Source organism: Physella acuta, unplaced genomic scaffold (genome assembly GCF_028476545.2).
Source record: "Physella acuta isolate Inbredline_101_S28 unplaced genomic scaffold, ASM2847654v3 ptg000038l, whole genome shotgun sequence".
NCBI classification, from domain to species: Eukaryota; Metazoa; Mollusca; class Gastropoda; family Physidae; genus Physella; species Physella acuta.
Genome location: NW_026731558.1, coordinates 1,218,353 through 1,233,154, shown reverse-complemented (window position 1 = coordinate 1,233,154; position 14,802 = coordinate 1,218,353). Strand labels below are relative to the sequence as shown.

At 43.3% G+C, this 14,802-nt stretch overlaps 1 protein-coding gene across 1 annotated transcript in view; it reads right to left on the bottom strand.

Annotated features, from left to right (window-relative positions):
* Nucleotides 1-1,947: 1,947 nt before the first annotated feature.
* Nucleotides 1,948-14,802, bottom strand: part of LOC131943096 (homeobox protein Meis1) — a 121,348-nt gene continuing 108,493 nt past the window's right edge. Inside the window, exons 10-11 of the mRNA XM_059303122.1 lie at nucleotides 7,886-7,962; nucleotides 1,948-1,999 (exon numbers count right to left, since the gene is read on the bottom strand). Coding sequence (XP_059159105.1) covers nucleotides 1,948-1,999; nucleotides 7,886-7,962 — 129 coding nt within the window. The remainder of the gene's footprint in view (nucleotides 2,000-7,885; nucleotides 7,963-14,802) is intronic.

Below are 14,802 nucleotides of genomic sequence, written 5' to 3'. Positions count from 1 at the left end.
GTCTCAACGACAGAATCAAATGAGAAAAAATCTATAGCGTTATTATATACCGACACTGTTGATAAGCCACTCAACGACAGTCTCGTTGAGAATAGTGTAGGATCGGCTGCCGTGTCGCAAACGATTAAATAAGGGATTAACGCTTAACAAGTGCCGGTGCTCCCCTACACGTAGGTAGCACAAGTGGACACGGAGACTGCTCCCCCACCCCCGGCTCCCCCTCCCCAGGTGAGTTGATCTATCACTGCGGCTCGACATGGTCACTGCATTAGCGGCATCAAGACGCCGGCAGGACGCCACTACTCCCTGCTCTCCGGGCCTTTTTCCACTTGGCTAGCTACTATTTTGTGGGGCACGAACGTCAATAATGGGCCCCCTGTACGGCGCGGACTGCAATAATGGGCCCCCTGTGAGGGGCTCCCCATCTTGGATTGTAAAAGATAACATTGTTTTGTTTACCGCGATCCCTTTTATTTTCCAGAACAAGGCCAATGGTTTTTAGTAAGGAACAGGAGGAGACGAAGATTAGGGAAATTTTCATAACAAGAAATCCAACTGTTTGCCACGGCAGGACCCGACTGGCCGTCTCACAATGGCTTTTATTCCAACTAACACCCACTGATACCCGTGCTTTCTGTTTCTGTCTGCAACCTGTGTTTTTACTTGAATTCACGTGACACTACGTCACGTGATTCGTCACGTGACAGTGACGTGACACCGTTACTAATCAGCTGGACATGTTTGTGTACATCTAATCCAGTGATGCCCCCCCCCCCCCCCATTTTTTCAGCTTCACATGTAGTTCTAAGAATCGTGTTGACAGAATGTTCTCGAAGACTTTGTGACCGGGTGCCAAGGGAGATATTAAGGACAAAATAATTTTCTTGGCCGAATGTAAATTTCGGGCGAGTTTCAACAGAATGTGCTTATATTTCGTCTTCATCAACGTTAATTATATTTTTTTTTGTGTCGGTGCGTCTTATCTCCTTCACCTCTCTCACGATCCCTCCTCCCACGATCTATCTCTCTCTATCTCACTTTCTCTCTATCTCCCCGGTCCTGGCACATTCCAGGCATGCGGGGCTGTGAAGGGCGGCTGTCCTCTTTATCTCACCAGACCCACTCATCTAAGCTGTTTTGGGCAGGGGCCAAGCGAGACAACCGGGAAAATGCTGATGACCTCAGTACATTCCCTGCTCACCCTAGTCAGCTCTGGGGGGAGGGGAGGGGGGAGAAGGGGGTGGGGTGCGGCGGAGTAACCAGTCAAGTTATAAGTACACTTAGCTTCAGCTTACTAATTAGCAGGTTTTTTTTTGTTTTTGTAACTATCACTGATTCATTTCTATATATTAGAAACTACAACTTTTAAATAATTCAAAGTTTTAGAATCATATTGAATTGTAGAACAAAGACGCATTATCCGCAGTGAAGCAAATATACGAGAGACAGTAACAGAGGAGATTATTAGGGATTATGTTATTGAATGTTAAGACGGTTATATTCGTGTTTTCTATATAGGCCTACACGTTGAAATATAAAATGAGTATATCATAGAATACGTGTACATTGAATTGTAAACAAGCGTGTGGTGTACACGTGAATTGTGTACGAAAGCTGTTGTGTGTATTTGTGTACAGACGGCACGTGTACAATGTGTTGTATATCTGTCGGCTCGCTGATGGACGTGCATTGGCCGATGTAGACGTGCACTCTAGCCCATCTGCACGGTGCAACCAAAGGGAACTAAACTGTTGCATTTACATTCTCCTCTTTTTAAATACGGCCGAAGAAGCTGCGATTATCTCCCTTAAATGTCAGGTTTTCCTTGGGTTATCTGCCCCCAAGATGGCTGCTCACCAAACAGACAAATGGCGCATTGTAATCTAGGTCAGCCTGAAGAGCGTCTTCAGGTTTCCGCCCAGCTCCTAGGGACGACGCAGGCGGGGGTTAGTCACCAAAATGAGGGGCACGGAATGTCTGCTGATAACAGGCCCCGGCGCTACAAACATTTGGAAAACTCAACAAAACATTTTAATACACTTAAAAATAGCCCGGCTAGGTTAAATAGTTTGGAATTTTATAATATAAATAGTGCACGGAGAAGCGCGGAAGCTATGCTTACATTATCTAGTTCCGTGGCTAAAAAAAAAGGACAGTAACGACGATTGAGGGATTGATAGGGATTGATAGCGGGAGGGATTGATGGTATATACATGCCCTCGATTATTAAACATGTGTAGTATTTGTTCGAAGCACAATTCAGTTATTGAATTTTAGTTATAAACGATAAAAACTCTGCGAAATAAAATCTTGGCAGGTCATTAAACAAAGGGCAAGAATAAACTAGGGCGCGTTCAAGCTCCGTGAACGATCTCTCAGAAGGACCTGCTACGTGCAGGGATCCGTCTGTTATCAGCGTGCAACACACAATATTGGCACTAAGTCCAAAGTTTAGCTGTTCACATTTCTGCCTTGTGTTTGCGTCTCCCCGAGTCTTCCGATTACGTGTTTCAATGGGTGGTTGTGTTTTTTTTTTCTGCCGGTAAGTCGTTTCGAGTGGTAACTTCCCTAGCACGGAGGGTGAGACAGCCTGGGCCGATTAGGGGAGGGTGGGACAGCCTACTCCTATTAACTCAGAATTGTGAAGAGAGTAACATTTACTATATCAACAAATTCACATGATGTATACATACATTATATATATATATATATATATATATATATATATATATATATATATATATATATATATATATATATATATATATATATATATATATATATATATATATATATATATATATAATGTGTGTATGTGTAGTTCATGAGACATTAAATACACATATTTTTATGCCATCCACCATAAAACAGGAAGACAGTTTACCCATCGCAATATTAAACTGTCGTTTTCCCAACTCCTCAAATCAGTGGAAGTGTGATGTTACGGAGTCCCACCGTCCACTAGCCCCCTCCCCCTACCTCCACCTTAGTATCACAGAATGATGATACTGCCACCCCCCGACCCACCTTTCGCCACCCCAGTAAATACCCCCCCCCCTTCCCCGAGTGATGATACAGCTTTCTTCGCTAGCTAAGGGGAGATAAACGTGTCACTTTAAGCCGGCGCTGAGAGGCTCTTGGAGCAGACGATAACGGCAGACCAGGACAAACACACGCTGGCTCCACCTTCACGTTTTCATGTCACACCTCAAGGCCGGCTTCGATCTCCGTGGCATGGATTCCACGTGCTGAGGTCTAACAGCTTGACCACAATCTGACCCGTAGGTCTCTTTGGTTTTTCCAAGATCAGAATAAATAAGTGCAAACACTCTTTAACATTGGGAACTATAAGGAATGGAAACAGTTTGATCAAACTTGTTATATCCATATCGGAATAAAATATTTATAAACAAAATTGTATGACCAGATTTGACCCCCATATATACAAGCCCCCCCCCCCCACTCCCCCACCACCTTATGGGGGTGGGGGGACACAGCAGCACCCTACAGAGCTGTACTCTACAAATCTCCCACGTCCACCCACTTATCACCACACTATTTCCAGCCTTTACAGCTTGTAATATAAAACGTTGAAGTCGTTTAAAAACGTTAACCCTCCTGGTACCGATGTCGCCAGGACAACAAGCCTTAACCCTCCTGGTACCGCTGTCCCCAGGTGCATCATCAGGCTATGTCAACAGCTTACAATAATATTAAATAATAAAATGTAAAACTGCACCCCTCCCCACCCCTCCCCTCCTCCACACAAAGTACGGCATTGTCAACCAGCCAGCACGCCAATAAACAGAGATAATCAGTAACATAAGATATGAAAGTACACAGCCCCCTCCCCCTCCCCTCGGGAAGGCTCGGACTGTAGGTCTATAAACCCTCGCCCGCCCCTCGAGCCCGGCTCTAGTGGTATTGGTATTGGAGGTTTTATGGCCCCACTGCAGAGGTTTTATGCTCTCTCAAGCACCCATGGGCTGCCATCAAGTTGTAAACTCTGTCATTACAACAAGCGATTCCGTCAAGTGGGCTACCTTCTACATGCTACCCTATGTACACGGCTACCTTCTACATGCTACCCTATGTACACGGCTACCTTCTACATGCTACCCTATGTACCAAGTAAAGGCTAACTTTTACATGCTACCATATGTACCCAGCACACGGCTAACTTATGAATAGCTACCCTTAGCATAGCTACTCTATGCCTAGCTACCAAACAAAGTAAATATTCTTTAGCATCTATCCCTGTAAGAAACAAACCATCACAGGATACGTCACAAAACATCCTAGGATAAATGTATGACAACGATCCTAGGATAAAGAGCCAGAGGAGAGCAGCAATGAAGAGAAAAGTGCCGAAGAAACCCTATCTACCACGTCCGTGTGTATCGCAGTATCAAAGTCCAAGAAGAAGGAGTTGGTTCTTCAAGAGCAGATAATCCAGAGATACCGTGCTAAAAATAGACTGGCAAGGTTATAAATAAATTGTGCACAATTGCTGCACTGGTTAACCTTTCACGCGGGCCCTTCTGATTACAGAAATAATTTCTGTGTTTGGACACACACACACACACACACATATATATATATATATATATATATATATATATATATATATATATATATATATATATATATATATATATATATATATATATATATATATATATATATATATATATATATATGAGGGGTGTGTGTGCATCAACGTGTGTGTTTTCATACTACTGTGTGTGTTGTGTGTGTGTGTGTGTGTGTGTGTGAGTGTGTTTTCATACTACTGTGTGTGTGTGTTGTGTGTGTGTGTGTGTGTGTTGTGTGTGTGTGTGTTAACGCGTGCCACACTTGTACTTCATCTCCAACACAATCATGGGGGGAACAGAACCCCATTAATATTGACGAGAAACCTAATTACGACAGTACTAATTTAGTCATAATTTCTTTCGTTGATTTCAAATCTCCAGCCCCATCCACCTGCGCCCCCCTCCCCGCGCGCCCTGCCCCCGAAGAGTGAAGATCTTAACCCCGGGTCTATTTGCTCGACTTAGCCCCGGCCCCGCGGAGCCCGGCCTGTGGGGGGACTGCACTCAACAGGAGCGGGGCGAAATGTGATTAAATGTTGGAACGTCTTCGCGATGGGATTGTTTTGGTTTGTGGCTCCTGTGTTGTAATGGCGCTCAAACGGTTCAATACACTCCTTGTGGGGCGAAACGTAGGCTGAAGGAGGGGGGGGGGGGTGGAGATGATTGAAAAATCTAAAGAAATTTTAAATAAAAGAAAATTGAATGTTCCAATTGCTGAATGAAAGAACGTGTATGCATGTGTATATATATATATATATATATATATATATATATATATATATATATATATATATATATATATATATATATATATATATATATATATATATATATATATATATATATATATATATATATATATATATATATATATATAAGGTGTGTGTATATGCACAACTGTGGGCCAGTGAAATTAGAAACAAAAATGTCAAAATTGAGTTAATGGGTCATTACTAGGAGTAGCATATTTTATGGCGGACAGGGAATAGAGTGCAGGTGCCAGCAACCTTTAGCAGGTAGATGTCGAGGCAGAGACTTGACAGTTAGGACCAAATTGGAGGTCACGTTGCCCAGAACGCCCTGGCATTGGGCGACTTTTAATGACACCGGGCAGGGTCGTCCCGGTGACGTCGTCGAGTGAACTTAATGACATGCGAGCGGGACGTCAATGACACAAACGTCCGTGTCATGACGTTAATGACGTTAATGACGTTAATGAGTCTTGCTCCTGGGGCTGCTTGCTCGAGATTTTCAAACCATTTTTTTTTTCTGCAGGAAATTATTTTTAATTAACGAAAAAATTGAAACGAAAAAAAATCTATACCATTCTTGGACCTAATTGTTTCAGAAATTTTAATGAACACGATACTTTATACTTTTTTTAAACGACGTCTAATTTGACAAGACAGTAAGTAATGTAATGCATACGATGACTGTGGGAAACTAACAGACCATCAGGGGACATAACTGGAAATTTTTGAAAATTTGTAACGATTTAGCTGTATATCTGAATTTAGTGAATATATAAAGTATGTACTCCCTTAACAAGGTGGTGATAAGTTTTTTACATTTGATAAAAAGACTTTGGTACGTTTTTCTATTTTTTTCCATTTGATTCCAATTTAATTTTAAGAAGTTGAAAATTTCAGCTTTCAGCCGGCCTGCTTGGAACAATGTTCTGCCGGGAGATGTTTTTAAGGTTTAAAAAGATGGTGGCTAGGCGAAGACCTCAAGTGTCGTTCTTTCTCCGCGTTTTTTTTTTTATCCGGAGACATAAAGAATAGAGCGTAACTAGACAAGGAAGAGGGGAAATAACGGTAGAAACGCGATGAGTTGCTTGGAGTATCCGTAATTTAATGAACGAAGCCATTATAAAGCAAATGGAATAAAGACTCGAAATATACAAAACGAACGGAAAATTGATAAAAACAAAGTAAAGAAAGGGGGAGGGGGGATAAATTAATAGAATAATCCAGTGCCAAAAAGGTCTTCCGAGTCCAAATTGAAAAACGCGGAAGGAACCTCACGAGTCCCCGAGATTAACTCAAGAGGGGATGGCCGGGGAAACGGGTCTGCCAATCTTATTCACTAATGGCCTGCATTTAATAAAGAGAGGAATTATAGGGCGAGGAGGAGAAGGGAACATGGAAAAAATAAAGTCGGATGAGTTTAATAGAAGGAAAACCTAGGCGAAAAATCCTTTCTGTCGAGATGTGTTAGTGTTGGATGGACGAGGGTTGTTGTGCTGGGGTGGTTGTGCCGGGGTTGTTGTCAGAGGAGGTTGTACGGTGGGCTAAGGGTTGCACTGTCATGTGTGGATGGTGTTAGATGGGTTAGGGTTGGATGGACGAGGGTTGTTGTGCTGGGGTGGTTGTCATAAGGGGTTGTACGCTGTGCTGGGGTTGCTCTGTCATTGGTGGTTGGTGTTAGATAGGTTAAGGTTGTTAGAGATGGTTGGTGTTGTATGTGTTGGGGTGGTCAGAGGTGGTTGTACGGTGGGCTGGGGTTGCTCTATCATAGGTGGTTGGTGTTATATGGGTTAAGGATGTTGTTAGGGGTGGTTGGTGTTGTTTGTGTTCCAGAATGTTAAGACAAAAACTCTCACAGCAGACGCTGAAGTACAGACTTGAATACTTTCTTGTTAGAATATTTTTTAATCAGCGTCAAGGCGAGGTGGTAGGAAGGGAAAACTAGAGCTATAAATTTAAAAAGCGTCGTGTCGGTGCCGTACCGACACGACGGTGGAAGAATCCTCCTGAGCAGCCAACGGTTAAGTAGCGGCGATGACGTCTTGCCGAGAGATAAGTAATTATAATGGGTTGTGTCATTAACTGTATGCTAATGTCGTTACCGGCCCAATCTCCGGGCTGGTGATACGCTATTTTACACGGGGGGGGGGGGGGGGGGAACCTGTACAAGGCTGAAGGTTTCAAGTTGATAGGGGAGTCATTCCTGTTACCTTAACTATCTCTAGGGTTGAAGAGGCTTCACTAGGAGTACAAGGGTGGCGATAGAGTGAAGGTATGAACGGAAGTGAGGGTGGGGTGGAGTTGGAGAAAGAATGAATCGAGGGGGATGGACAGATGGTGTACAGTTGGGAATGGGGGTAGAGAGAAAATGTTGTGAAAGAAACGGGGAAAGATTAAATGGACGAAGGTTGGGGGAATAGAAACAGCGGAAATAATGAAAGTATGAGGTGGGAAGAGAGAGTACAGAGCAAGGTGGGGGGGGGGGGGGGGGGGGTAAAGAAGTCAGAACTGGGGTAGAGAGAGAAGAAGGAAGGGACTTACCAATTGTTGACTTGTAGGATAGTTAGCCCTGTGTCCTGAGCCAGTTGTTTCTTCTGCTCCTCTGAAGGGTACGGGTGCTGCGGGAAAACAAAAAGTTGGAATAGAAGAAATCAGCAGCGGAACAAATGATAAGTCAACGGTTTATTTATTGCTGGTAGCAAGGGGAGGATGGCGCCCCACACGTGGGTTTGATGGGGTTTCTCGCAGGGCGAGACATAATTGGATAAATTAATACCACGTGATTGGGTATACCTGATCGAATGAAAAAATGGATTTAAGTAAAGTAGGTACATGAGATGGGGAGGTTGTAGCAAGTACTGATGTAGCAGTTACATGACACAGCTCAGCTCAGTACCCAGCATAGTTTGGTTGTGTAGTGAATGCTACGTGGAGAACCTTGAGTTATGCCGTGACACGGTGCCTATTTGCTAAAATCACGTTAACAGTGACAAATACAGCTGAAATCATCACGTTGGCGTGACACAGTACCCGCTGAAATCATCACGTTGACGTGACACAGTACCCTATGAAACCATCACTCTCTGGGTGGCCACACACACTGATGTGTGAGTCGTGAGGGGGAAAAATAACAACAAAATAAAACAAAGCCTTCGGAACACCTTGTAGTCTTGTTGCTATGGCAACAGCCAATCGCCATCTGTTTACGGCAGTAGAAAAGAAAAAAGTCCCCCAACCCTCCCCCAACCTGTTGTTGTAGCGGAATTAACTTTCAACACACAAGGTAAACCTACACGGGCCATACACATACATGATATCATAGGTACACAGGCCATACGCATTCATGATATGATAGAGTGTAGAAAGCTGAAACCACAACAGTCCCATACAAATAAAAACAGAGGAGATATATTTCTTATTAGTATTTAGTCAAAATAGTTTTTTTTTTAAATCTGTGACCGGTTTTATACTTAAGGTATCGTATTTTGGAAATATCCACGTTTTACCAACACAAATCTAGGTTTACAGGTAGGCCTACAGCAGAAAGGAAATAGGAACCTGTATCAGCCAAATGAAATCAACGGTGTAAATTCCACACAGACAATCTGGTCGATGTATTATGCAAACAAACTTTTCGATTAATGGAGATCTGATTCCAAATCGAAGGCGGATTAGATATCGATTGCGAGGGATTTGGGGAAAATTTTTTTTATTTTAAATGACAATGACATCAGTACTTCAGAACTTTGCCTTCAAGCATTTGTCAACTTACATTTCGGTTAAAAACGGAGCTTACACTTACATAGAGAAGGAAATAGAACTTAACCACGTCCGGTTGTGTTAAAAACTGTCATTGATGTTTAATTAAGGACGTAACAATACCAGGTTGTACATTTATTTCAATGCGGAATCATAACTAAGGAAACCAGTACGTACACTAAATGGCCGCCATAATAGAGCCGGGCTGTTGGTCTAGACACCGCCGGTTAAATATGGCCGGCTGTAGCGGGACATAAATAATTGCCGACCGGGGACGAGTCCTGCCCGACAGGTTTTGACTAGATGGGTGGGAAATGTAGGGATAACTAGCTTCAAACTATGACCTGAAATTGCGCACCATTTCGGGAAACCCCCAACATCCAGCCGCAGTTTGCACGCTAATTTTGGCCAAACCACCGCCAGTTAGTGAGCAATTTGCCATCCGAGTATGGTCGGGGTGGCCGGCGATTGTCGGGACGGTCCACGGGACTGGGGATCAGTGCCGACCGGGGGATGACAAAAATAAATAAATAGAAATGGACCGTTTCCGGGGTCGGGGCAATTTTTGGGGGTCGCACACGCTGCGAGGGGTCTGAGCTAGACCATTGCGTATTTCCTCTAAATATCAAATCCCGCGCCATTCATGAAATGTCACCACTATACTCACATACTCACATAGGCAAGAAACTATCTCCTATAGATGGGTGCACTGGTTGTTTTAATAGTTGTTGAGTGTGTACCCTGTGTTTTAAATGTGTTGTGCAATTTGGTGATGTCCGAAGTTTCTATGTAAATATCCATTTCTCTTTCTTTCTACGGGCTGTTTTTTTTGTCAGATGCTATTCCTCTTGTTGTGAAGGTGGACGGTGGGGGTTGGGGGAGGGGGTTGCATTTTGTGGTGTACCGTGTTAAATGTCATTCAGCAGTTTAACTCTTCCGGCAGTCGTTAGTGATCGTGTGGAAACATGCAGGCCACAGCGCTTAACATTTGGCACAGAGCTAAACCTTAACCTCTGAACCACAGGTTCTGAGTTAAAAAGTGACAAATAAAATCTCATTGTGAATGGACTAGCATGCATGTAGCAACTGGAACTGACGCCGATAATGTGGCAAGCAATAGGATAAAATGTACTAAAATATCGTATGGACAAATCGAATCAAGCGTTTAAAGTGTTAAACACGCGACAAAAAAGAATTAAACACCACTGTGAAAGCTGGTGAAAATTAAAATCTGAATTTTGCAATGGATGGCGGCTAGAAACGAATGTAGTTCTCTGACCTAATCCATGCCTAGCTACACGATCCCCTACATTTAGGGAGATTACAGAATAATTAATGCATAATTAATCAGCTATTTACCATATGTACACTTTCTTTACAAAGATGATAAACAAATGACATGGGGAGGGTGGGGAGAAGGGGCTTGCTATGTAAACATTGTTTACATTCGTCTCTGTGTAGATGTTAGGCTTCCATTTTCTAAATAAGATTTTTTTTTCTCGTCGCCTGACCCACTAAGGTCGTCAGCCTGTCTCTTCCCAATCGAGGCGACCGGAAATGCGTCATCTGTCATCGTGGCATCATGTAAAGTCAATGGGCTTGGCTGAATTCAAATGGCCTCATTTGGGCACATCCCTTGGATCCGAATGGCCAAGCTCACGGCGTCAGGCAATGGAGTCTGCGAGTCACACGACTCCGCCATTCTCCAGCGGTTTATGTGGTATCTTCCGTCATGAAGTGGCCGTGGCAGAACCACAGACAGTGCTGATGGTCATTTCTCTCGCATGTCCCGTCACATTCCTCCTCCAGTCGTGTTGGGTCCCCATACGTTTCTCGTGAGTGCACCGCCCGGAACTCACGTAACGAGCGGGGAGGACATTCATTTGCGATTTGCTATTTTGGTTTTTGTTTTCAATTCTTAATAATTTCATTACTTCTTGTGAATAGAAATACTTGAGATGTTTATTGCCGTGCTATGATTTTGATAAACAGATTGTGCAATACTTAACATCAAGTGTAGGCGTTGTTCGAATATTTCGTTTTTTTTTTACATGCACACAAGTTTACTTCTGGTAGAGGGGTGAGGGGGTAGACGGCTTGGACAAGCATTAAGGCAAGAAGTGTTGACCGGATCCGCCCATTCCACGTGCCGGTCACGGGAAGATAAATGAATTTCAGGGCATTATGGGCCAGAAACAATGGCGAGTGGGTTAGGAGTGCGGGGAGGGTCGAGTCAACTCTGGGCTAGTTTGTACACCAAAATTACGTTAGCGGCCAACATGAGGCTTTAAAAGGCTTTCCTGAGACTTGGTTAAAACATCGTTTTCAGATCCATGGCCATCGAGGCTATCTTAGCCAGCCCATCATTCTTACACCGGTAGTCGCCCTTAGACTAGACAAATGAGTTACCTCCCTAGCGAGTCCTCTTAAAGTGTTATCCTACGATTTTACTTACTTTACTATTTGTTTTTCCCTCGCTTCATCGATCTACAATAGGGCTACTATTAAGGGGATTTTACCCCACAAATATGGACCCTATTTTGAAACGTGAAAACATTGATAGTTTTAAATGTCAAAAATCGTCAGAAATATAAATATCTTTTTAAAGTTAAAGAGGTTTAACAGTTGACCATGTTTAACCTGAATCAGCTCTCAACACTGATTATATTTTACAAAATTTGCAAATGTTTGTAGGTTATGTTTAGTGTTGTAACAGTGTGAGTGAGGTGTTTGGCTGTTAAGACTTCAGGATTGATTACCAATTTATGTGTCGTATCCCAGGGGTACTGTGACGGTACATGGGGGGTCAAGGGGGCATGCACGTTAGACTTCTCCGTATAATCGGGGTGGCGTAGCTGGCAAATTGCGAAGGGTACAACAATCACTGGTGCGACAATTACTGCTCACGTTGGTGGTGTGGGTAGCACGCATGACGTGGCTGGCACTACAAGAATTGTTCGGAGCCATGTGGGCAATCATAACATCTCCCAAGTCACGTGATAATCACTTGTGATAGTTCATACACCAGAAGCTGTTTGAGAAACGTTCGAATCCACTGGCTACTTAAGAACATATTTTAGATGTGATTATATCAAATATAGTTATCTTCGCTGTGATTTTTTTAGTTGTGATTATTTTAGTTGTGTTTTTTTAAAGCTGTGATTATTTTAGTTGTGATTATTTTAGTTCTAGCCTTGAAAAGTAAAAAAACAAATCTTTAAACAAAGCCAAATATAAAACAACCGAAGATCCTAAAAAAGCTACATTTTTTTTTTCTCCATGGGAACTGTAAGCTAGTGGAACCAGTCGGATACTAAATATTCTGGCCCCAAAAAATTCAAATATGCCTTGAGATTTTCCTCCTGCGTTTATTTTCTTTTCACAAATCCGCGATCTAATCTTTGTTCTGGTGCGTGAAACGGGGTTGAGCGAACATTGCGAGGCTTATTGGCCAGAAATATGTGCGCTTTTTTTTCATCCCCCCCCCTTCCTTTCCTATTATTTGCATGTAATCGTATCTCCCAACCTTCCGTCTTCAGGGGGCGCCCGGGGCGCGAGGGGGGAGCGTAGACCATTAAATAAAAAAAACGGCTGACATTTATTTGGAGTTGGCATCTAAAGGGTTGCTTCCCTCTCCAGATATGATAAGTGCTTATTGTTTTTTTTTCTCCCTGAGACCCAGGTGCTCCCCTACAGAAATTATTGCCCGGCGTGAAGGAAAAAAAGTAACCTTCCGCGATGAGATTAGAACTAACGACCGTGGATGGGGGATAACTGACTGGTGGCGTAAACAAGAGGTAACCACTTGTCAAGGGGGTAACGCTGGGGTGAGTGGCCCGTTAGCAGGAGGTAGTGGTGAGGTGATGGTGAGGTGGTGGTGAGGTGATGGTGAGGTGGTGGTGAGGTGATGGTGAGGTGGTGGTGAGGTGGTGGTGAGGTGATGGTGAGGTGATGGTGAGGTGTTGGTGAGGTGATGGTGAGGTGATGGTGAGGTGGTGGTGAGGTGATGGTGAGGTAATGCTGAGGTGATGGTGAGGTGATGGTGAGGTAGTGGTGAGGTGATGGTGGGTAATGCTGAGGTGATGGTGAGGTGATGGTGAGGTAGTGGTGAGGTGATGGTGGATAATGCTGAGGGGATGGTGCGTGATGGTGAGGTAATGCTGAGGTGATGGTGAGGTGAGATGATGGTGAGAAAATGGTGAGGTGATGGTGAGGTGATGGTGAGGTAGGGGTGAGGTGATGGTTAGGTAATGGTGAGGTGAGGTGACGGTGAGATAATGGTGAGGTGAGTGATGGTGAAGAGATGGTAGCTACCCATTAGATAAACAAGCTATAAATAATACTGAGGTGATAAGCTGTAGATACCTATGATAAGCAGCAAAGATAAGGCTGCCATTGTCCTTCACTGGTCACTATGTTAACATTTTGTGTATGTGCATTTTGTAGATCAGTTGCCTGATAGTCTCTTCACAATAAAAACCCAAGCGGTATAAAACAGAATTGAAAGACATTTTAAAAACCTGGCTAAGTCATGATTGAATTCATGGGCGTACTGACATTTTTAATTTGACTTCAAGTGAAATTTATGTGCTTATCAGTGTCAGTAGCTAGGATAATACACAACTTTTTTTTCAAACTGTCGTATGCAGCTTTTTCTCAGAATAGAATATGGCTAGAACTTGCAAATACAGCCTTGACTGAAATTTTAACACACTGCCCTTCTCAGATCAATGCCCCCCACCCCCCTTACACACACCCCACCCGCAGTTGATCTAATCAACACATTTTGAAGATAAAACCCTAGATTACTTATCAAAAAACGCCATCAAAAATTTTAACCTATCGGAAAACCATTAGCCGGAAACCGACTATTTGCGCAATCATTAATCATTCAGCAGAACGCATGGAACCCGATAGTCCGGGAGCTGGCACCCGTATTTTTATGTGCCATCCCTTCGGCACCCCAATAGCTTTCATTCCAATTAGGCAACTTCCACTCTAGGCCAGGCGGCTGTACAGTCGTCCACCCGCTAACAAAGACAGTCTCCACAACATAAATCTCACAATATGAGGTAACAATTTGTAAAGTTTTAAAATACTTAACCTGCGTTGTTTTGTTTTGTGCCAGACAGATAACTCCACGTTTTGGGATAATCTCATTACATGTGTAATTATATAGCATCTAAACACCCCGCCCCCCGGAGCATGTAAACACGAGTTCCCCTCCCCTATCATAACCGCTTTTTGCTAACTGTTTTTACGCTAACTTTGGCGTTCTTTGTTCCAGGAATTGTTCCCCGTCACCCCAGCCGGTACCACATTGGCACTGTTTTGTCAGGCAAGAACTAATTACAAATCTCATCGCTTCCAACTCCCGGCCTCAACTCTCGTTTCAACTCTCGTCACCAGCACGAGAAATAAACCGTATCCATTACTGGAGTTTGCTATATGGCGGGTTTTTTTCTCTCCTGCGGGACAGTTATTTTTAGCCGAGAGGATGCCTGGTTGGCGTGTCGGGGCCGTTGTTTTTATGTTTTGCTCGCTTTACCAGTTGATGGTATGTTGTGTGTCCGTCTCGCCATCTATACTTAATGTTTTTAATTCCGGTAATAATTAGTCGGCGGCTATTAACTTGGTGAAAGAACATAATTAAAGCAACCGACCCTCGGTAATTAATTAAACTAGATGAAATCCTGACA